Source organism: Elephantulus edwardii, unplaced genomic scaffold (assembly GCF_000299155.1).
Source record: "Elephantulus edwardii isolate Elephantulus edwardi_28Jun2011 unplaced genomic scaffold, EleEdw1.0 scaffold00021, whole genome shotgun sequence".
NCBI classification, from domain to species: domain Eukaryota; kingdom Metazoa; phylum Chordata; class Mammalia; order Macroscelidea; family Macroscelididae; genus Elephantulus; species Elephantulus edwardii.
The window spans coordinates 11,826,154-11,849,755 of NW_006399771.1; the positions used below are offsets into that span (position 1 = coordinate 11,826,154).

Consider the following 23,602-nt stretch of genomic DNA (forward strand, 5'->3'; position numbering starts at 1 on the left):
TAGAAACCTGAGTTTAATTCAGCTGAGAACTATAGGGACTATTTTAATTTCAATCTTTTCAGTACAAGAACGGGCAAGGTTCACATCTATTGTTTGTGGAGTTGCTATGAGTCATAGTCAGCTTGATGGCACCTACCAACATTTGATATAGAATATTTACAGAGTAATTTTATGTTAACTTAAGTAGATTCTAACCATTTTGATGTTTTATTTGTGACTGTCTAGTAAGTCTCACTCTTGGCAATCTCATGTATTACAGTGTTACATTTTACACCGATCCATGGAGGTTTTTTGGCAATAATTCTTATGGAAGCAGATCACTAAGACTTTCTTCCACAGTGCCATTGTTCTTGTTGTTATGTGCCATTGAGTCATGTGCAATTTCCAGCAACCCTATGCACAACAGCTCTGAACCTTGCTCATCTGTGTCAGTCGCACTGTCTCAAACACACTTACCTCAATTACCTCAGTTACTGTGTCAATCCATCATATCCAGGGTCTTCCTCTCATGCACTGTCCATTCGTAGTTCAAAGTATGATGTTCTTCTCCAAGGACCAGTCCTTCTTGTCAACATGGCCAAAGTATGTGAGATGGAGCTTCAAAAGCTTTGCCTGTGGGGAACATCTTGCTTTCAACTTCTCTAGGACAGGCTTGTTTATTCTCTTGTCAGTCCATAGCATGTTCACTACTCTTCTCTCACCATGATTCAAAGGCATTCTTTTTTCTTCTGTCATCCTTAGTAATTATCCAGTTCTTTGATGCAAGTGATTGTGAAGACCATGGCCTGGATAAGACACACCTTAGTCCCCAGACTTAAATCATTGCTCTTCAGCACTTTGGAGAGGTCCCTGACAGCAGACTTCTGCAATTCAGCTTGTCTTTTGATATCCTGGCTGCTAATGCCAAAGATGTAGATTGTGGAATCAAGCAAGCTAAAATTGTTAACAGTCTCAATCTCTTTCACATCTATCACAGTGCCATTGGACAGGCCTAATTACCAACCATTTGATTACTAGTTGAACTCGGGTTGTTTGTACCAGCTAGGTATTTATAGCAACATAAAATGTGTAAATATTAAACTGTTTTCTAGGTTAATTCAGGAAGAAAAAGAATCTACAGAATTGCGTGCTGAAGAAATTGAGAATAGAGTGGCTAGTGTGAGCCTGGAAGGCTTGAATTTGGCTAGAGTCCACCCAGGTACCTCCATAACTGCCTCAGTTACAGCCTCATCACTGGCCAGTTCATCTCCCCCCAGCGGACACTCAACACCAAAGCTCACCCCACGAAGTCCTGCCAGGGAAATGGATCGGATGGGAGTCATGACATTGGTATGATAATATTTTTAATTCCAGTAAGATTCATAGTCTATTAGCTATCATACATAGGGTGTTTAGTCTGAGGTTTGGGGTTTTTATTATGATTATTTTTATTCCATTATCTAAGAAAATTAGGTTATCTAAGATAATACTAGTGTGTCACATTTCTTGTGAAATGTGATGTTACTTTCCCAAGGTCACATAGGATGTAAATGTAGAATCTAAAAAGCATGAATATAAATTTTCATTGTTGTTAAGTGCCATTGAGTCTTAGACGACTCATAGCAACCCTATGAAACAAAGACCTGAACATTTATCTAATTTCCATCATTTATCCAAATTCATAGAGTTTCGAGAGGCAAACTGTTTTGGAAGTGGATGTCACTCCTGCTTCCAAGCTTCTTTTAATTGGGGAGCTCCACCAAACACTGTTCACCATAGGTAACCATTATCACATTTGACAAATTGGTGTCACAATGGTTAGCAACACAGCAACCATGTTATCTCTACAGCAAACGGAAAGACCAATGCTATACCACTTAGTAGAATGTTTGACCAAAAACAATTAAAACCAGGCCTGAGGGCCACAGTTTAAAATCACCCACCTTTGGCTTGGTAACTTCCCTTTCTGTCTACTAGGACAACTGAGCTCTCTCTATGACTCGAAGACACTTAACAACAAAAACAATTTTGCATTAGAAATCTGAGTAACCTAGAACCAGAAATATATTTTTAGTAAAAACATTTTGATAAAATAATTTAGATATGTTATTTTAACACATATAACAAAATATTAATTACTAATTAATTATTAATTATGCCTCAACTTATTCTTGAAATAGCATTTATAAATTTAAAATATTTATACATTATAATATAAACTTTACTGATCAGAAAAATATCTTTAATATTTCAATTTTGGGTTTTTTTTGTGTGTCAACATTTTCATGTTTCCTCCATGTCTTTATTTTATTTATATATTTTGAATTAAAAAATAAAAATTCAAATTAGAGGGGCACCTGAACTTAGAGAAGGAAAAAAAACCCAAACAAACAAAATAACACATTATTGAGTTCACCTGCTCCATGGCAGAAAGATAGTAATTTTCCATTGGGTTATATACAACCTCTGAAAACACACTGGAGGATCAGCTATGAAATAGTTCTGACTTAACATTTCAGTATTAAAACCAATAATTTATCCAATGTAAAATCTCTTTTACAGATAGTAGAGAAGAAATAATTGATAATAGAGAATAATTTGAATTGTATTCAGTGAGGCTTTTATAATAAACATGCCCATTACCTCTATATGTATTTATATTTTATATGAATAGCCCATTTCCTATTGAGTCTATTCTAACTCTTACCAACCTTATCAGGAACGCTGGTAGTGCAGTGTCTGGGTGTTTGACTACTAAAAGATAGAGAGACAAGTCGAACTCACCTGCTCCTCCATAGGAGAAAGATGTGAATTTCTGCTTCAAAAAGATTTGCAAATTTGGAAGCCACTTTTACTCTGTCCTATAAGATATGTGTGAGTTCTAGTTGACTAGATAGCAACAATTTATATGTGCATAAAGATGTTTAATTCATTTTCTACATAGCATCTTTAATGTTTTTGCAGTAGTATATAATGTTGCTAAACATTGTAAAAATTAATTTTGTTTTAATTAATTTACATTAATGTATGATAAAATCACCTGAAGCCATAATCTATATCTTTATGTATCTATAGCAACACTCAGTAATTGCAGTTGGGTTGGAACCAACTGGGGTTTTGGGGGCTGCAGATTGCATAAGAGGATATTGTCCATCTTATTCCTGATGAGCAGTTCATAGATTTAAGTTACCAGAGAAGAACAGCCTTTCATCTTTCTATGGACTATACCATACTGTTTTGTTATTATGCATCACCTACCTAATAAGAACCAATCTGTAGATGACCCTCCAGTGAGTTTTCAGAGGCTATAAATTTCCTAGGAGGATATTGACCATCTTTTTCATGCATAGCAGCTAGTGGATCTGAACTGTATGCCTTTGACTTGGCAAGACAACTCTTTACCACTAAACTACCAGAGCTGCCTAGGTCAAGAAGTTATAAATAGTGTTCAATGGAAGAAATTAACAAAACATAATTTTTTTTTACATAAGTAAAATTAACCAATAGATTGCATAAAATAGAAAACCCCTAGGTGCTATATAAACTTGTAAAATAATTTCTTTGTAATCACTGACTATTTCTGTTTCTTTTTGTTACTGTCAATCATAGCCAAGTGACTTAAGAAAACATCGGAGAAAGGTACTGTAATAACTTTTCTATACAATCTTTTTTTGTTTGTTTTTCTATATAATCTTAAGTGTATTTCACTGGGAGCTTTAAAAATATATTTCCTCCAGTTCTAGTTTTTTTTTAACATAAAAAGGAAATATGAAAATATTTCAGTATTACTAAATTACTTAAATATTATCATAAAAAGAAATATTTAAAAAAATAAGTGTTTATACATTCTGGAATAATGAATCGATGATGTCAACTAAGTATCCTGAATTTCCACAAATAATATTTTTCCAGAGAATGTTTACCAAAGACAATTACAATAAGTCCATCTAGTACAATATTCTTCACCATAAAAAGTAGTTTACATAATAATTTAACATAGAAGACCCGAGCTCTTTGCTTCTCCAAGTACAACTGAATGAGAAGTGTGCCACAGTAAATGAGGAAAAGAACTATCTCAGCATGAAATATTGCCACCGGGAAACTCAATCAGGGGCAGTATTTAGAATCTCCAACTCCACCAATAGTATAAAAAAGATAAGAAACTGGAAATTACCTACACAAATACAACACAGAAACTGCTTCACAAATACCAAGAAAAATGCCACATAAAGTTAAGGAAGCATCAGGCAGGCTCAGATATTATGAAAAAACATACACAAACCTTTTTCCATAAAAAAGGAGACCAGACCACAGACCCAAAGAATACTCCAGAGACAGGAAACTCAAAATGGAGCTCCAAGTACTGGTACTGAAGAAGCTATAGATGGTAGAAGAAAGAGTTAAAGCTATAAATAAAGATATATCAGAATTTTAAAATAAGCACAAATCAGAGAGAGTCCAAAAAGCACAGTTCAAGAAACAACAGAGAAGCATAACATTTCCATGTAGAATAGCAGGACCAATATTACAGAACTTTACAATATGTTGAAGGTACCTCCAAAAGAACAAAACAAAACAGAATGAAAGAGATAGTAACAGAGAATCAGTGAGCTAGAAGACAAGAACCTCCCTCAATGAAAACCTACAAGAAGAAAAATCAGAGAAGGTAGAAGGAAAATGAAGAAAACATTAGATTATTTGGAATGACATCAAATGAAATAACATAATTAGCATTCCAGAGCAAGGGGAGGGAAGGGGAAAGCATTGAGAAAATTGTAAAAGAGGTAGTAGAAGAAAACTTTGAGTATAATGAAAAAAATAAGGAAATAAACATTCAAGAAGCTCAGCAAATGCCAAACACACTAGAATCCCATCTTAAAAATATACAAAACAAAAACCCACAACAACAAAAAAAAACCACCCTATAACACCAACATATCAAGACATATCATATTCAAAGATTCCAAAATCAGAGACAGTGTACTAACCAATTAGATTATTGTGGTTGTGTACCATCACTGACCTATAGCTGACCCTCCAGGTGTTGTCAGAGTCAGTTAATCACACAAAAGGAGACAGTCCATCCCTCTCCTGCAGAGCAGCTAGTGGATTTGAACTGACTGCCTCTGGGATTGCAGCATAATTTCTTACCGGTAGACCACTGGTGACTAAATTCAGAAAAAGAAGAACCAATGAGGTTAGATGCATAAAAAGGAGAACCAATTAGATTAAGCTCTGATTTCTCAGCAGAAACCATGTGAGAAAGAAGATACTGGGATAACATTTACAGAAGCATTTACATTGGAAGAAAGCAATTGGCAGTACAGGATCCTGTACCCAGCAAGCTGTTCATCAAATATGAAGAAGAAATTGGGTCATTTACCAAAAAGGAAGAACTGAAGGAATTTGTAAAAAAAAAGACCAAATCGTCAAGAAATTATAAGGTAATTCCTTCACAAAGAAATAACAGAGGAAAATTGAGGGACCAAAGTAACGAGCAACAACAGGAAAAGAAAATGTAGTAAAATGACAAGAATTGAACTTTGTCTAACAATAAACACACTCAATGTGAATGGCTTAAATTCACCTAATAGGAGGAAAAGAGTAGCAGAGTGGTTCAGAAAACAAAGACCATCAATATCTTACCTACAAAAGACACATTTAAGAAATTAGGAGAAAAATTACAAATCGAAGTGTAGTGTATAAAGAGACAGACCATCTGAGGACAGCCATATATAATCTTTAAAAGCTCCATAATGGAGAATTGTCCCTGTCGACAACATCAGCAACACAAAACCAATTCCCATGAGGTCAAACATGTTCACTATGTTTCCACAACTTCCCCGACAACAATCTTATTCCCCTACCAGGTCCCAAATCCATTGTGATAGTTCACAGACCACACAGTACTGTGTTAGAAAAGTCAAAAGGCTGTAATTCAGGTTAATAGCAAGTAGAATGCAATCTTCCAGTCAATATATCTTCCTAAATGTGCTCACAGACATCTCAACTTTGAGCCTCGTGGTTTTATGTCAGTGTTACAAAGTTCTCAGTCCTACCAACAATGACTCTCCCCTTTCTACCTCAGTTGTCCAACAAACTTGGGCAAAGGCTCTGGGTCTATGAAGGTTGTAGTCCTAAGGTCAGCTCTATCATATGTCAGGTGTCTGATCTCTTTAACAATGGTGCTGGCAAAACTGGACATCTACCTGCAGAAAACTTAAACAGAATCCATATCTCATACTACACAAAAACCAACTCATAGTAGATCAAAGACCTAGGGGTAAAACTCCAAACCACAATGATCATAAGAAACAAAATGGAAACAAATTTAGAAGCCCTAGCCTATGGTGTTTCTAGGCTTGTAAACATAGCCAAAAATGTACAACCAGGAGAGGGTAAAATTGTCAAAAGGAACTTTCAAAAAATCAAGTCATTGCGTGCATCAAAACCTTTTTCCAATTTAGTGAATGAAGACCTACAAACTGGGATAAATAATTGAAAATGACACTTCAGACAAGGGTCTCGTAACTAAAAGTCCTCCACAAGAAGATGATGGATAGCCTTAATGCAAAGTGGGTAAAAGACATGGAAAAACTCTTCAGAAAAGATGGCATTAAAATGGCTAACAAATATATGGAGAAAGAATCAACACCACTAGCAATCATAGAGATGCAAATCAATACAATGAGATTCCATTTCACCCCAGTAACAGTTGCAAAGATAAACAACACATCAAACAATAAATGTTGGATGGGCTGTTTATATATAATGGTTATGTGCTGCAAATAGGATTGTAAAATGGTACAACTTCTGTGAAAGGCAGTTTGGTGTTTTGCAAAAAAATTGGACATTGAAACCCATGTGATCTGCTGTTAGGAATATATACCAAGAAAACCAGAACTGAGAAATAAATCGACATTTATAGACATAAGTTCATAGCAATGTTATTCAAAATAGCAAGAAAATGGGAACAACCCAAATGCTCATCAACTAATGAATGGATCGAGAAATTGTGGTATATTCACACAGTGGAATACTATGCAGCACTAAGAAACAATGATTTTATAGAATATTGTGCATTTTAATGAGAGAGACTAAAGGGTGTCATGGTGAGTGAAACTAGTCACATAAGGACAAATACTGCATAAGGCCATTATTGTGAAAATAGGAGGATAATTGAGTTATATATGTATAAATGTCCAAAAGGGGAAGGGAAGAAGAGAGGCTTAAGTAGAAAGATGAGAAAACCACCAAGATAGCAGAAGTCAGTGAACAGACAGAGGTGGTAACAAATGAGTAGGAATAATTCCATGAGAACTTGAAGGGAAGGGGTGATAACAAGCATAAATCAATAGTAATTAATCGTGTAAAATACAATCTATATTATTGATTGTGTAACTCATGAGACATATGAATGATTGCAAGCAAACCAGTAAAAATAAAGGATGAATTGACATAATACATACAACAATAGGCTCACATGTGCAACATTTATGACGATGGCACAAGACTGGATAATGTTTAGCTCTCAGACCTACTTAATGTCACCTAAAAAAACAAGAATAAGAAGATTCTAACAGTATCAGAAATCTGTCTTGTTTTATAACTTCTCAAAGATTTTATGAGTCTGTTTCATACTAACCAAACCCCTTGATTTCAGTGCTGAAATAATACAATTCACACTAAACAGATTTAAAAATAAAATAAAAAACTGTTTTACATTGGACTGATATCCTATCAAGCACTTCTTTAGAGCTTTAAAGAGCAATAATGCAAGTTTAAAGACTAAAGTGTATCTTATACAAGCCATGCCATTTAAATTGCTTCATATCCATAAAATAATTGAACAATGAATAAGGAAGACCAAAAAGTCATCAGTGGCTCTGTATTGCGGTGGTGGACAAGAGTATTGAATACACAATGGACTGCTCGAAGAACAAGTCCGTCCTGGATAAAGTATAGCCAGAGGTCTCCTTAAAGGATAGACTTCATCTCACATATTTCTGACATGTCAGAAGACACCAGTTCTTTGAAACAGACTTCATGTTTGGAAAAGTAGAGGATTAATAAGAGAGGATAAGGACAATGAGATGAATTAACACAGTGACTGCAGCAGTAGACTAGAGTATGACAGAAATTGTAAGGCTGGTGCAGAAACAGGGCAGAGTTTCTAATTGTTCATGGGGTTTTAGTTGATTCAGTGACATCTAACAGCAACTGCAAAGAACTATATGCCTTAATTGGGTTTTCTAATGTTTATATACAGTCTAATCATGATCATGAAACTAGAGCATCATTTTTGTGAAAAGTAATTACCCAAAATTAATCTGATGGTTGCTAAATTTGCTTTAATGTGACTCTTTACAATTGTCAAAATTTATAGTATTGTCAATTTTACTATAATCAGAACTTACTCTTTCTCTAAACATTTTCATTCCTATTACATTTTTGTGTGTTTTTGTTTGTCTCTGTCAAAATTCCTGTTAGTGAAAATAGAAGCCTGATAGTTACAGAATTCGGCTGATTACCAAAAAGTTAACTTTCCATGGGAGATATCAGAGGCAATTAGCTGCTGTAAAGATTTACATGCCAGAGAACCCAATGGGCAGGTCTACTCTGTCCTGAAGGATCTTTATGAATACGAATGGACTCCATGACAATTGGTTTGATTTTTAGATTTGAGAGTAAATCAAACAATCTGCAAAATTTTATCCTTGGCTCCCCCCATCCCCATAATCTACTATTTAAAAAAAACAACATCTGCAATGTATTATATTAGCTTTGGTGATTTGAAAACACATTATCTGATAGAGTTATAGTTTTCCAACTTTTCACATCAGAAGTATTTCACTTAAAAGATACAATGACTATATTATTTATTTTCCCCATTAATTGACTCACATAAGTCTTCAATTTTTAACAGAATTTTGTATTCTGACATGTAAAAGTGTATAGATTGCCACAATTACTGGAACAATGGGTTTTAACACAGCAGAGATTTTGAAGATGATACAGAATCAGACAAGATTACCATCTTTTGTACTTAGAGTAGACTTGGTGGCAACTAACACTAACAACCTTTTAAAATGAACTTCAAAATAGATTTGCCATTGTTCTTAGATACTGGATCTATAGTACTTAGGAATTCTTAAATATGTTTTGCTGTGAAAATACAATTTTTTTTTTAGTTGGAATGACTTTACTTTTAAATCTTTCTGAAATTGACACTCTTTAACAATGTGAATTTAAGATGTGCATGCCCGGAAGGGTTTTGTTGTTGTTGTTGTTTTCTTTGTCATGTGAGAACCCAGTCTGTCTTTTCATTTGTAATGAAATTGGAGATAGATTTTGTCTAAATGGCTTGTTTTTCCTTCTAGATTGCAGTGGTGGAAGAAGATGGCAGGGAGGATAAAGCAACAATTAAATGTGAAACTTCTCCTCCCCCTACCCCTAGAGCTATCAGGATGACTCACACCCTCCCTTCTTCCTACCACAATGAAGCCCGAAGGTATGATTCAAATGAGCTTGCAGACTGTAGACTCCCTGTTCACCTGCTTTGAAGTACATCACTTGAATATTTCAGTGTTACAAAATAGATTCTACAAAATTTTACTTGAAATAATTCATGAAAGAATAATTCTCTGTTGGAGTATTCTCCTATTCATTAAACCCGATATTATTTATATTTCTAGTTTAAATTTTTCAGTTTAAATTTGATACATATTTGTGCTATTGCTACTTATCATTACTTGCTAGAGGGAAAACTTAACAGCAATTGTTACATACACAATAGGATTTATAGAACTATAATACAAATTGGTATAAGAACAATTAAGTTCTGGAAGTTTATCACTGCATTTTATTACTTTTAGCAGGCAGGTGCGAACACCACTGTGCATTGCTGTTAGTACTGAGTCTCCAACTCTTCAGGTAGTAAGTTCTAAGAAAGGGAGGGAAAAAAACTTAAAAAAAAAAACAAACCCTTTAAAACCAAATAGGTTTCTTCAGAAAAAAAAAAAACTGCTAAAGGAAATGAAATATAAGAAATAGCTAATTGACTATAGCAACTCTTCACCCTGTCCTGTCCATTTACCAAAATAATCTGAAAACAGAGTTCTATAAAATGAATGGTATAGATAAATATAAGCACGCAGTTTACTTTACAAATGTATTTCCTGTTATTTTCTTAAATTGTGGTATCTCTGTGTACATTGTTTATATAATCTAGCATGTGGTTTTTGTTAGTTTGTCCTTCAGTCAGCTCTGAGTTATAGGAACCTTAGGCGTGACAGGCTGAAACCTTTAACCTAGCACAGTGATTTAACAACAAAATGGTTTCATAAAGAAAACTTGCTATGATGAAATATATTCACTTTATATTCTTACTCCCTTTAAAAGTACTATTGTCAGATTTTAAAAGTTACCAATTCACTCTTCAAAACATTCTTCAAAAAAAAGAATGAATTGTACAGAAACAAAAATACTCAGGGAGCTCTGCTCCCCTATCAGTATGAACCTGTGCTGCAATCCTAGAAGCGCATGTTTTGAATCTACCAGAAACTCACAGAGACGGGCAATCTCCCTATTGCTTTAGAGCTTCTGGGTACTCAAATTCAGATTAATCAAGCTGAATAAATTAAATAATTTATCATGAGAGTATCAAATTATCAGACATAAAAATGATAGTTTATAATATTTATTGAACCTCTCCTGTTATTTAAAATGGTTAATATATTGGCCAGAAATTTAATTTAGATTAACTTCATGGAAATAATTTGAAATTATCATGTACCTAAAAGAGTAGTTATGAAATATAATTAAGAAAAGATACAAAATAACCACAACAGTATATGTGTGTGTGTTGCTTCTACATACTGCCCAGATGATTTAAAATTCAATGATTAGGCTCCAAAACTGTGAGAAAAAATGACTAGGGGAAAAAAAAATCTCGTAGAATTCATCGGAATGACAGCTAAAATTTGTTATTAGTTGTATTTCTATTTTTTATCATGTATCTTTATGTCTAAGAAATAATGATCAAGTAGATTATGGGGAAAAAATTAATTAAAACACCTGAAACACTATGTATATAAATTTTGTAAGCAAACCAATTTTTTAAAAATATAAAATAAAAAAATGTATATAAATGGTTATATGAAACATACTGTGAATGAAAGATTTTACAAAATACAATATTTATGAATGAAACATAATGTAAAGGAATTATATGAAAACTAATAAATATTTTTTAAAAAGAAATGGCAATAAAGGAAAAATATCGTCTTAAAAAAACACACACACCCTGAAGCTAAATAATAAGAGGTCATTTACAAAGCAGTTAAAAAGCTAGTTGCTGTTACATCTTTAGTAAGAGATAATTAAAAGAAAAAAAAACAAAGAAAAAAAATCATTTGGTCCAAAATTAAAGGTTCCAGAGAAAATTTGTAGTCTTAAAGCCAAAAGCTTGAGGAAACTGTACTTAAGTACAGTTCTACTTGTTCTTTGTTTTTTACGTTTACAAGAAAAACAAGTCTTGTGTACAAGGTGGATATTGAATGAAAACAAGCAATTTGCCTTTGTATGTATGTGTTTTTCAGTAGTTTATCTGCCACACTTGAGCCAGATAGCCTTGGACTGGGCAGTGCCAATAGCAGTCAAGACTCTCTTCATAAAGCTCCCAAGAAGAAAGGAATCAAGTCTTCAATAGGACGTCTGTTTGGTAAAAAAGAGAAAGCTCGACTTGGGCAGCTTCGTAAGTATACACGCAGTAGATTTGCACTGTCCCTTTGTTTAGTGACTATTGAGTTTCTATCTCCTCTGTTTCTTTTCTGTATTCTATTCTGCCCAGTAAATTTTATTAAGCTATTTGAGTCTAATTTAAACTGGTGATGCCTGACAAAGATTATAATTAAAGAGTATTGTAAAATGTCCAGTCTTTTGATGTCTTCCTTAAAACCAGTAGCTAGAATTTAAATGATACTAACTCTGTTGCAACCATAAGAATCCTATAAGACACATATTTTTACTATTATATTATCTCTATTTTTTTAGGACATCTACCTTAGCGAGTAGAACTAAGCTAGTTATGGTTATGTGAATGTTCAAAATTAAAATTAAATCATTGAATATATTACCACTATAAAAATAGTGTAGGCTTGGTGATGACTAAGAGGATAAAGCAATGAAGATTTTGTTTTCAGTAACTAATTGAATAAAAATATAAATCAGTACACTTGAAATGTCTCAACAAACATGCATGTTATAATGGATACAAAAAAATAACAGGGCTAGTTCTTGAAATGATGAAATATATACTCTTCGTTTCTTCCTCAATTATGTGTTCTTTCATTCCAAATTCTTCATCTTCATCTTGGTTATTTATTCTTAATTCTGTTTTATTTGTCTCTCTTAGGCTTCTATTTAACTTGGAATTATAGTTAAATTATTAAGAAAAAAATTACTTCCTACTACCAATGATATGGGCTGAATGAGCACTATAACTTTCTTAGTGACTCTTTAAGTTTCTCTGATAATTAAAATGCTAATGCTCAAGCTTTAGTTTGCTGCACTAGCAAACAAAGGATCTCTGCCTATGGTGTACATGTCTTCAAATTTAAGACCACAGTATTATTTAAAAACATTTTTTCCTGGTTTCCAAAGTGTAAAACCCACACAAAACATTAGAAGTCACAGGAAAGTGAAGTATAGCCAGCTGTGTGATTAAGTGTTAACAAACAGGAGCATTAAATCCTCTTAGAAATTGTATTTTGCAGCAAAGGAACTCCCCAGACTATAAAAATAACCTATGGCTGCATAAGGGAAAATTGACAAACTGATTTTTTGAGGGAAAAAATACTCTTGCTAAGATATTGTTTTAAAGTTTCTATGTTATTTAGCAGTGGACTATAACTTTTACATTTTCAAATTATTTCCAGTATCAATATATTATCTCATGATTCATAGATAATAGCATCACTAATAAAATAACTGTTTTTCTAACACATTCATTTTGTTTACTCATATTAACATACATATATTTAATCTCATTTGTACATTAGCAGAACAAGTACAGTTTTCCTCTTAAAGTGGATTTAATGGATTCTTCTTACAGGATTTTTATATTTTTGTTTCAATTACTTTTGATAGGAAACTGAATTATGAGCAAAATATGTAACAATACTGACAAAACTCACGGTACCAAAGATATATTTTGGAGCCAGAAACATAGAATTCTTTGTGAATAAAGGGTATGTTTTAAGTTTAGAACAGATACAAGGTGCATAAATTACATATTAAACAAAATTGCATTGTTATTGAGTCAGAAGTGACTCATTTCAGACCCTCTGTTGAGTTTTCACCTCAGTAAATTACATGGAAGGAGCTTGTCCACATGTCTCCCCTGGAGCCATTGATGGATTTGAACTGCCAGAGAGGTGTAGCTTTTGGTATTTCCTCTACAAAATGTACTAGACCAAGAGATCTCTAATTATCAACCCCCTTCCAAGTCGGACACTTGCAAAATTATATCTGGAATCATATCAGATATCTAGAAAGATTTTTGATTATGGAAGGAAAGTAGAACGTGAAAGTCAAAGCATGTGCCATGAGAGAGATTTTAATTTTTATGATTGAGACAAGGACAATAGCTATACTTCTGAACTACATGAATGCTACATAGAGGCTGAATCAAAATTTTTGAGAAACAAAGAATAAAAAAGATTTATTATAAATAAGACTCAGAAAAATAAGGTTCTGGTATTTACATATTTACACCAGAAGAAAATGATCATGTGATTCAAAGGACTTTGTTGAAAGGGGTACAGGCTCAAGTGTGCTTTCACTTATCCAGATTGTGATAGGAACATCATGGAAACTTGTCAGACTCAGGGACTGCAACCTAATTGTGACAATTATATATATCAAAATAAACAAAGAAGGCATCTATAGTAATCATCATTTTTTAAAGTCTTTATCTGTACATTTTAAATGCACCGAATTGCTAACATTGATTCTCCTACTAATAAAAATAAAAGATCAGAAAGGATAGCATGGAACATAATGTGGAAGAGAATGGTGGCTACTGTCTTAGTTATCTAGTGCTGCCATAACAGAGCTACCACAAAAGACTGGCACCAACAAATGGGAATTTAACTCGTTACAGTTTGGGAGGCAGGAGGTCTAAATTCAGGGTACCAATTCTAGAAGAAGATCCTTTCTCTTTGTCCTTTCCTTCAACGTGTGTTGTCCAGGAGTTCACTGAAGATCTCCATGTGTTTTGATCTTCCTTGTTGTCAAGTAACTTCCTTGCACAGAGACCTTTACCCAAAGGACTCTACTCCTGGTGATAATTTTTTGGTGGTGCTGAGGTGCTTTTCCTCTATTTTGTTTCTTCCTCTGTTACCAGATGAAAATGCTAGAGGACGCTCTGTGGGGTAACTCTTCTAATGTCAGATCAGGACTAGAATATCATTGAAGAGTCTTAAATTTTGCTCTTAAACCTTTTATAAATATTTGACTAAACAGATCATGGGAGCTCACTCTACGTTTTCTACATTATATCATATATTTTGGTGGACAATGTCAGTGGCAAAATTTTATATTTTGAATCAAGTCCCATGTTTTTGAATATCCATTTACAAAACAATTTACTTCATATGGCAGAAAAAATATACATTTGTTTTGAGTTAAATATAAAATTGAAATTATTATCACCAATCTTGGATACTTTGCCTGAAATATACTAATTGTTCGGTTAGTGGACTTAATGAAGAAAGAGAACGAGAGAAAGCTTAATGCAGCTTTATTAAAGGGGGGGAAAGGGAGCTCCCAGGTGAGTTCCTTCTCCTGGAGAGGCAGAATGGAAAGTCACACTGTGAACTTACTGAGGAGGATTTTTATAAAGAGTCTTTAGGGAGGGACATTCCATGCTGACTTAGAAGCCACCTGCTAGCTCAGCCAGACAAGCAAGTGCCTTTGCCCTTCTTATCAGCAGCAGGCAAGGCCATCAACATTTGAGTTCTTCTTCTCTTTGGCCCCCTTTGCCCAGACGTAACAATAATATGGAAGAAAATCACATAATTGAGAATGAAAATGTTTACTTGGTTTGATCATAATTCATAAGCAACAAGGGAAATGTCTCAGAAATTTACACAGGAAATTGAAGAGAAGATATTGTTTTTGAGAGGTAATGAGAAAAAGTTGAAATATGAGAAATTTATTTATATGCTGTTGTTCTTGATTACCTTTGAGTTGAGCTCAACACATAGAGACCCTAAGAATAAAAGGCCTGAAGCCCCTCTACAACTATCAACATTTATCAAAGTTCAGAGCGTTTCCGGAGGCAGAGTTTCTGGTAGTTTAGGAAGTGGATGTCGTTCCTGCTTCCAAATCTGTCATAGTGTTACTGTTCTTATGTGTCACTGAGTGGCCTGCAATGCATAGCAACATGCCAGTCTCACTAATTCTGACCCATCAACCCCTATTGCCTTAGTTACTATATCAATCCATCTCATCTGGGAATCTCTCTCTCCTGCACTGTCCATTCACCTTTCAGAGCATGATGTCCTTCTCCAAGGACCGATCTCTCTTGGCCACATGCCCAAAGTGAGGCAGAGCTTCAAAATCCTAGCCTCCAAGGAGAGACTTGGTTTTACCCTTACCAAGACAGATCTATTTGTTTTCTTGGCAGTCCACAGTATGTTCAAGACTCTTCTCCAGCACCACAACTTGAAGGTACCTATTCTGTTGTCCTTAGTCATCATCCAACTCTCTGAAGCATGACAAGTAATCGAGAAGACCATGGCCTGGCACACCTTTGTATCTAGACTGGCATCATTGCTCTTCAGCACTCTGTACAGGTTCATGACAGCAGATTTTCTCAATGCAATTCGTCTTTTGATTTCCTGACTGCTGGTGTTAAGAGTGTTGATTGTGAATCCGAGCAAGCTGTAATGGCTAACAGGCTCAATCTCTTCTCCATCCAATATGGTCCAGTGGCAAAAATCTTTGTCTTCTTGATGTTGAGATTCAATCTATATTGACAACTACAGTCCTCGACTTTTACAGCAAGTGGTTCAAGTCTTTTTTAGTTTCAGCAAGCAAGATTGTCATTTACATATCATAGGTTGTTAATAGCCTTCCTCCTATCTTGATTTTTTTAATCTTTGTCTATATGACTTCATATATTATTTCCATTCATGTATAAATAAAAGCCAGTATAAACTGTATATTTTATAAATCTGTTAAAGTAGCGGCAATGTAAGTATGTTATTGTTGTTGTTGTTGTTATATGCCATAGATTACAACTCATAGAGACCCTGTGAGCAAAAGCTCTGAACCTTGTCCTATCCTGAGCCAATTTCATTTTCTCTGACACACCTAATCCCGTTGAAACAGTCACTGTGGTGTTCCATCTCATCCAAGATCTTTCTCTCTTTCACTAATCTACTCTTCCAAACATGATTCCCTTTTCTAAGAACTGGTCCCTCTTGGTAACATGTTCAAAGTATGTGAGACAGGATCTCAAAATCCTTGCCTCCAGAGAGCAAGATGGTTTTATCTTCTCTGGGACAGACGTTCTGTTGGTAGACTTTGATATGCTCAATACTCTTCTAGCGCCTCTCTCAAAACTCAAAGACATCAATTACTCTTCTGTCTTCCTTATTCATTGTCCAGCTCTCAGATATATAGCAAGTCATTGAGAAGGCTATGGCTTGGATCAGGCACACCTTAGTCTTTATGCTGACTTAGTACTCTGGAAAGATGCTTGCCAGCAGATATTCCCAATGCAACTTGTCTTTTGATTTCCTGACTGCTGGTGTCAAAGATATTGATGATATGGACCTAAGCAAGATGAAATTGTTAACAACTTGAACTTTCTTATCATGATGCTGCCCATTAGCCTGGTGGTGAAGATTTTTGTTTCTTGATATTGAAATGCAATCTATATTACAGACTTCAGTCTTTGATCTTCTACTGTAAGTACTTCAAGTCCTCCTTAGTTTGGGCAACCAAAGTTGTGTCATATGCATAATGCAGCTTGTTGAGGAATCTTTATCCAATTCCGATTTCACAGTATACTTTGTAAAATCTAGCCTCTTGAATTATCTCTTTTGCATATAGATTAAAAAGGTATGAGAAAGGATACTTCCATGATGCATTGATTTCTTGGTTTTAAACCATAAAGTGTTCCCTTGCTCTGTTTGGACAACAGCTTCTTGGTGTAAGTCTTGAGATGAAGGTACACCTGATTCAGGCTATAGTCTTAACAATTATTTGAAATGCAACAGAAAGCAGTACAATAACTAAGAATGATAGAAAGAGAATTGATGCTCTTGAGCTATGGTGTTGGAGAAGAGTGTTGACTATACCTTGGATGGCTAAGAGAGCAAACAAGTTCATCCTGGAGAGGGTGAAAACAGGCTGCTCCTTAGAGGCAAGGATCTAAAGCTTTTTCTAAAAACTCTAAATATGTTGCAAGGAGGGACATTGTGAAAAATGCTGGACAAGTTAAAAGGAGTGTGGCGTAAAGCTTGGGAGGGTGGTGGGAGAGCACTAAAGGAAAATCCTCCCTGAGATGGATTGATTCAGTGACTGGGGTAATGGTGGTAGATGTGTCAGAGACAATAACACTGGCACAGGATAGAGCATAGGGCTGTTGTACATAGTGTCACTATGAGTCGCAAGGGACTTGACAGTGCATCACAACAACAACAATTATATAGTAATAATTAATTATATTACCATTTCAGCATATAATCTCTGTAAAAGTGTTTGATATCTACTTTTTCAAGATGTTACAACCTTGATTGTGCATTTTACACATATAGCACTTAACAGCCACATTTCAAGTGCTTACTAGTTACAAGTGGCTATTGATTATCATAAAGGGAAATATGAGATGATCTTGAAGTCCACAAATATATAAGCCTACTGATCCATTAATGTTAATGATGGAGACTCCAACCATGTTTAAATAATCTTAATAAAATTAAAAAGAAATACACTTCATATACTAGTCTCATTGTGGTCATCTTTTTTTTTCTTTTAGCTTGTCATGCATATTAAAAATGAAGCTAAAATATAGAGAAGTTGGGTCAATTTTATAAGTAAATTCTTTCATATTCGTAAATGTTTTGGTGGTGTTGTTTACCATTGAGATTAAACTAACTCATAGCTGACCATCCAGTGGGTTTTCAGAGGAGGTAAATGGCATAGGAGATTGCCCATAATTCTTCCTCAAAAGAGCAAATAGATTCACAGTATATTCTTTTGGGTTGGCAGCTCAATTTCTTACCTTTACGCTACCAGAGCTCTCCTGTATACCTGCTAAGACTTTTGCTCCTGCAGGAGTTGTTGCCCTTGTCCTGTGCCATCACTTGGAAAAGTAGAACTGCCACACTGTAATAGTTTTCTAGGCTGAAGTCTTTACATGAGTAAATCACCAGATCTATCTTCCACAAAACCATTGGGTAGAATCCAATAACCAACCCTCCATTTAGCAGCTTAGCACTTAACCTTTGTACCTCCATGGTTGGTTGCTAAAGCATACTGCCCTCCATGTGATGCTTAATTAAATTTTTACTTGGCTTAACCTTGGTATCAAACTCTTTTCAGCATTTTCAAATGTAATGTGGCCATAGATCAGTACAAAATTAGTTGACTACAGAGTATGTTAGTTCCAAACTCTTTTTCCTTTTCATTTTTAAATCTTATTAATGAGAACAAAATGTTCCTATCTATTTTTGTTGATTTAGTTTTGACTCATAACACTCCTCCAGATATTTTATTGTTACTTTTCTAGAGCTTTGATTAGTTTTTAAAAGCTCCTTTATCTCTACTAAAATACAGTATTCTTTAAAATATTTAAGTCATGATTTAGATATCCTGTATATCAATAGGTAGATGTATATAGATGTGTATAGATAGGTAGAGATGGAACTGTGGTCATATTAGGGTTAAATTTTCATCTGCTAAATTGAGGTACCTCTGGTGGCCTAGTGGTAAGAAGCTGTGCTGTAATCCCAAAGGCATGTGATTTGAATCTACCTGCTGCTCAGAGGGACAAAGATGGATGCTGTGTTTTCATGTAATTAATTGCCTCTGACAACCCTCGAAAGAATCAGCTCCTCAGATAACTGGTTCCAAGTTGAAGGCATACAACAATAACAGCCAGCAGTTCAAATCTGCCTGATACTCATGGAAGAAGGATAGACAGTCTCCCATGATTATTTGTAGCCTTGGAAAGCAGTTACAGTGAGTCAGGGTGTCAGAATCAGCATGTATTTGGATAACACACATAGAAACTCTACTGATATTATCAGCAGGGATTTGTGCTGCAAACTCAAAGGTCATGTGTCTCTGCCAGTTCAAATCTACCATTGCCTCTGTAGAAGAAAGATGGATAATTTCTTCCCAAATAGTTATTACAATGACTGTAATAATAGGCCCAAGTATGTCAGAGAGGAGAAGATGGCATAGGATAGGGTGAGATTCAGATCCATTGTCCATAGCTGCTATGAAAGTAATTGACTCAAAGACAATGAATAACAACAACAAAATCCCATTGAAGGATCAGCTATGTGTTAGCTCTAAAACCAAGGAAATGAGTATTTTAGTAATATATGAATATGTATGTGTATTTCTTCTCGTTAACATTTTTTCTTAGAGATATATATATATCATAGTACCATTTTTTCTAAAATATATATCTATATAATATATTAATGTCTTTTCTTAGATCTATATCTATATATCTAACATTTTAACATCTTAGATATCTATATATCTCAATCTATATATTTTTTTTATATTTTATCTCTACCTATCAATCTATCTATCTATACATATCACAGTCAAGTGTAAGCTGATTAAGTGCATCTGATATCATTTACAATCAGTTTGGGTTCAAAGCTTCTTGTGTAGGCAAACAAGATCTGGTGGCCTTTGTATTTAAAATTTTCTTCGGCCCTTGGGCCTGGTATTTATTGTGTTTGAAGAGAACATTGTTCTAAGTGGGAATCAATGTATGTTAGTTTTCTGTACTGAGGTTACTTGGGGTTGCTCTGATACTGAAATCATTGTGTTTGTAAAATTTCAAAAGGGTTTCCCATTGTGGATGGGGTTTGATGGAGCTCCCTGTTTAAGACAGACTAGGAAACAGGATGGGGCATCTACTTCCTAAATAAAAGGCTTTGGAAACCCTATAAACACTATATAAAGAGAATAGTTATGTTATAGCAGAGTAGTGGTAGAGCCCAGATTGGAAGTCACTTGAAATGAGAAAAATCAATAAAAAATATAGTTCAACAATTGGTACATGGAATGTATGTACCTTGAATGTAAATAAACTGGAAATTGTTAAAAATGAAATGGAATGTATGAATATCAACCTACTCATCATTAGTGATATGTAGTGGACCAGCTGTGGTCATTTAAAATCAGATAATCATATGATATACTATTCAGGGAATGAAAAACAGAAGAATGGTGTTGCATTCATAGCCAAAAAGTCGATTTCAAACTTTATCCTGAAATAAATGTTGTGAGTATTAGGATAATATCCATGAACATACAAGGAAGACCCATTAATATGATTACTATTCAAATATATGCCCCTATATCTAGTGCCAAAGAGGAAGAAATTGAGAATTTTTACCAAATTTTTGTACTCTGAAATTGACCAAACATGCAAACAAGATGTGTTAATGATAAATAGTGACTGGAATGCAAAAGTTTGAAAGAATGAAGAAGGAACAGTAGTTGGAAAATGAGCTTGGTGATTGAAATGAAACTGGACATAGAATGATTTAATTTTGTACTTACAATGATTTCTTCATTGCAAATATTTTTCTAAAAGACACAAAAGATGACTTTTCATGTATATTTTCACCTGTTGGGCTACATAAGAGTAATATTGACTATATTTGTGGAATAAATCATTGGAGAAGCTCAATATCAGCAGTTACAACCAGGCCAGGAGCAGACTGTGGGTAAGATCATCATCCATCACTCAAATGCAAGTTCACATTGAGGCCAAAGAAAATTAAAGTAAGTCCACAGGACCCAAGATAAAATCTTGAATCAACTCATCTGAATTTCATGATCATCTTAAGAATGGATTGGAGGCATTGAATGCCAATGATAGAAGATTAAATAAATTGTGGGATGGTATCAAGGCTATTATCTATGAAGAAAGCAAAAGGTAATTACAGAAACAGAAGAGGAAAAAAACAACAAACCAAAATTGATGTCATAAGAGACTCTAAAGATTGCACTGGAGCATCAGAAAGCCAAATCTATCGGAAACCACATTGAAGCGAAAGAGCTGAACAGGTGATTTCAAAGGGAGGCTCAGGAGGACAAAAAAAAAAGAATATTATGATGGAATGTGCAGAGAGCTGGAATTGGAGAATAAAAAGGGAAGAACTTCCTCTGCATTCATTTAATTGAAAGGACTGTAAAGCAAACTTAAGCCACATGGGGCAATATTGAAAGATGCTATGAGAAATATATTGAATGACCCAGAAAGCATCAAAAGAAGATGAAGAGAATATATAAAGTCACTGTAACAGAAAGAATTGATTAGTACTGAACAATTTCCAAAAGTACCATATGAGCAAGAGTAAATAGCAATGAAAGAGAAAGGGGAAGCTGCATTGAAGGTATTGGAAAAAATAAGGCCCCAGGAATCAATTCAATACCAATTCACTTGTTTAAATTAACAAAAGCAGCCAGTGTATGCCAGGAAATTTGGAGGACTAGTTAGAGGTCCATATTTGTTCCCATTCCCAAAAACGGTGATCCAGATGAATGTAGAAATTATTCAAAATATACTTAATGTCACATGCAAGCAAAATACTGCTGAGTATCATTAAAAAACCGCTGGAAGAGTACATAGGTAGAGAATTGCCACAAGTTCAAGTGATTTAGAAGAGGCCATGGCACCAGACAGAGATATCATTGCTAATGTCAGCTGGATCCTGGCTGAAACCTAGGAATACTAGAAGAATGTCTATTTATGCTTTATTGACTATGCAAAGGCTGTTGACAGTCTGGATTATGACAAGTTGTGTCTGCCATTGAGAAGAATGGGAATTCCAGAACGCTTGATTGTGCTCAAGAGGAATATATACCTGATTCAGGAGGCTGTTGTGGAAAAAGCAGGGGAACACTGCATGATTTGGAATTGGGAAGGTAGTGTGTCAGGGTCGTATTCTATCTCCATACCTGGTCAAACTATATGCTGAACAATTTATCCAAGAAGCTAGACTCTATGAAGAGGAATGTGCCATCAAGATGGAGGCAGACTCATTAATGAGCTGCACAGTGAGGAAGATTTGAAGCAATTGTTGCAGAAGATCAAGGAATGTAGCTTTAAACATGGATTGCGTCTCAGTATCAAGAAAACAGAGATTCTCGCCACTGGCCAAATAGGCACATTCATGATGAATGGAGAGGAGATTGAAACTGTCAACAGCTTCATCTTGCTTGGATCCACAACTGACACCCTTGGTATGAGCAGTCAGGAAATAAAGAGACACATTACACTGAGAAAATCTACAGTTAGGGACATTTCCAAATTATTGAGGAGTAGTGACGTCAGTTTGAGGACTAATGTGTGTCTGATTCAGGCCATATTCTTTCCAGTTATTAGCTGTGTATCTGAGACCTGGACAATGAATAGGGGTGACAGAAAAAGAATTGATGTCTTTGAGCTGTGTTGTTGGAGCAGAGTTTTAAACATCTCAAGGATGGCAAGAGAACAAACAGATATGTTTTGGAGAGGGTGTAGCCAGAGTGCTCTTTGGAGGCAAGAATGATGAGGCTTTACCTCACATACTTTGGACCAATTTCTAGGAGATGCTCGGAGAGGGACATGATGTTGGGAAGGGTGGAGGGTCGGCAAAGGAGAAGCAGACCCTCAACCAGGTAGATCGACAAGGTGACTGCTGCAATGGGCTTTTATGTGTCAGGAAGTGTGAGGATGGTGCAGGACAGGACTGGGTTCAGATTGTTTGTTCATTAGGGTAGCTGTGAGTTGTACTTGAATCAATGGCACCTAACAACGCAACATATCTATACGAAAAAAATGTGTGTGTGTGTGTGTATGTGTGTATACACACACAACTATATATATATATATATACACACACACAACTATATGTAACTATATATACACACACATAGCTATATGTAACTGTATATACACACAACTATATGTAACTATATTTACACACACAACTGTATATAACTATATAACTATATAAATATATATATAGTTGTCGTTATGTGCTTTTGTGTCACTTGCAACTCATAGTTACACTATCGACAAAACTTCCAAATGCTGCTCTATCTTGAGCTATTGGTTGACTTCATTGTCTCTGACACACCTAGCCCCATTACCCCAGTCACTGAGTCAATTAAGCTCATCAAGCGTCTTCCTCTCTTGCACTGTCCTTCTACCCTTTCAAACATGATATTCCTCTCCAGGGATATGTTCCTCCTTGCAACATGCCCAAAATATGTCAGATGGAGCTTCAGAATCCTTACCTCCATGGAGCAGCCTGATTTTATATTCTCCAGGATGAACCTGTTTATTATCCTAGTGGTCCATGATATA

The 23,602-nt window shown here is 35.0% G+C and overlaps 1 protein-coding gene across 4 annotated transcripts in view; it reads left to right on the forward strand.

Moving 5' to 3' along the window:
- Window positions 1-23,602, forward strand: part of PPFIA2 (protein tyrosine phosphatase, receptor type, f polypeptide (PTPRF), interacting protein (liprin), alpha 2) — a 778,898-nt gene that overhangs the window by 643,267 nt on the left and 112,029 nt on the right. For 3 of the 4 annotated variants that reach the window (XM_006882537.1, XM_006882538.1, XM_006882539.1), the window contains 4 exons: window positions 1,092-1,329; window positions 3,589-3,618; window positions 9,360-9,490; window positions 11,580-11,734. In XM_006882537.1, coding sequence (XP_006882599.1) covers window positions 1,092-1,329; window positions 3,589-3,618; window positions 9,360-9,490; window positions 11,580-11,734 — 554 coding nt within the window. The remainder of the gene's footprint in view (window positions 1-1,091; window positions 1,330-3,588; window positions 3,619-9,359; window positions 9,491-11,579; window positions 11,735-23,602) is intronic. The other variant, XM_006882540.1, reaches the window with a different exon arrangement.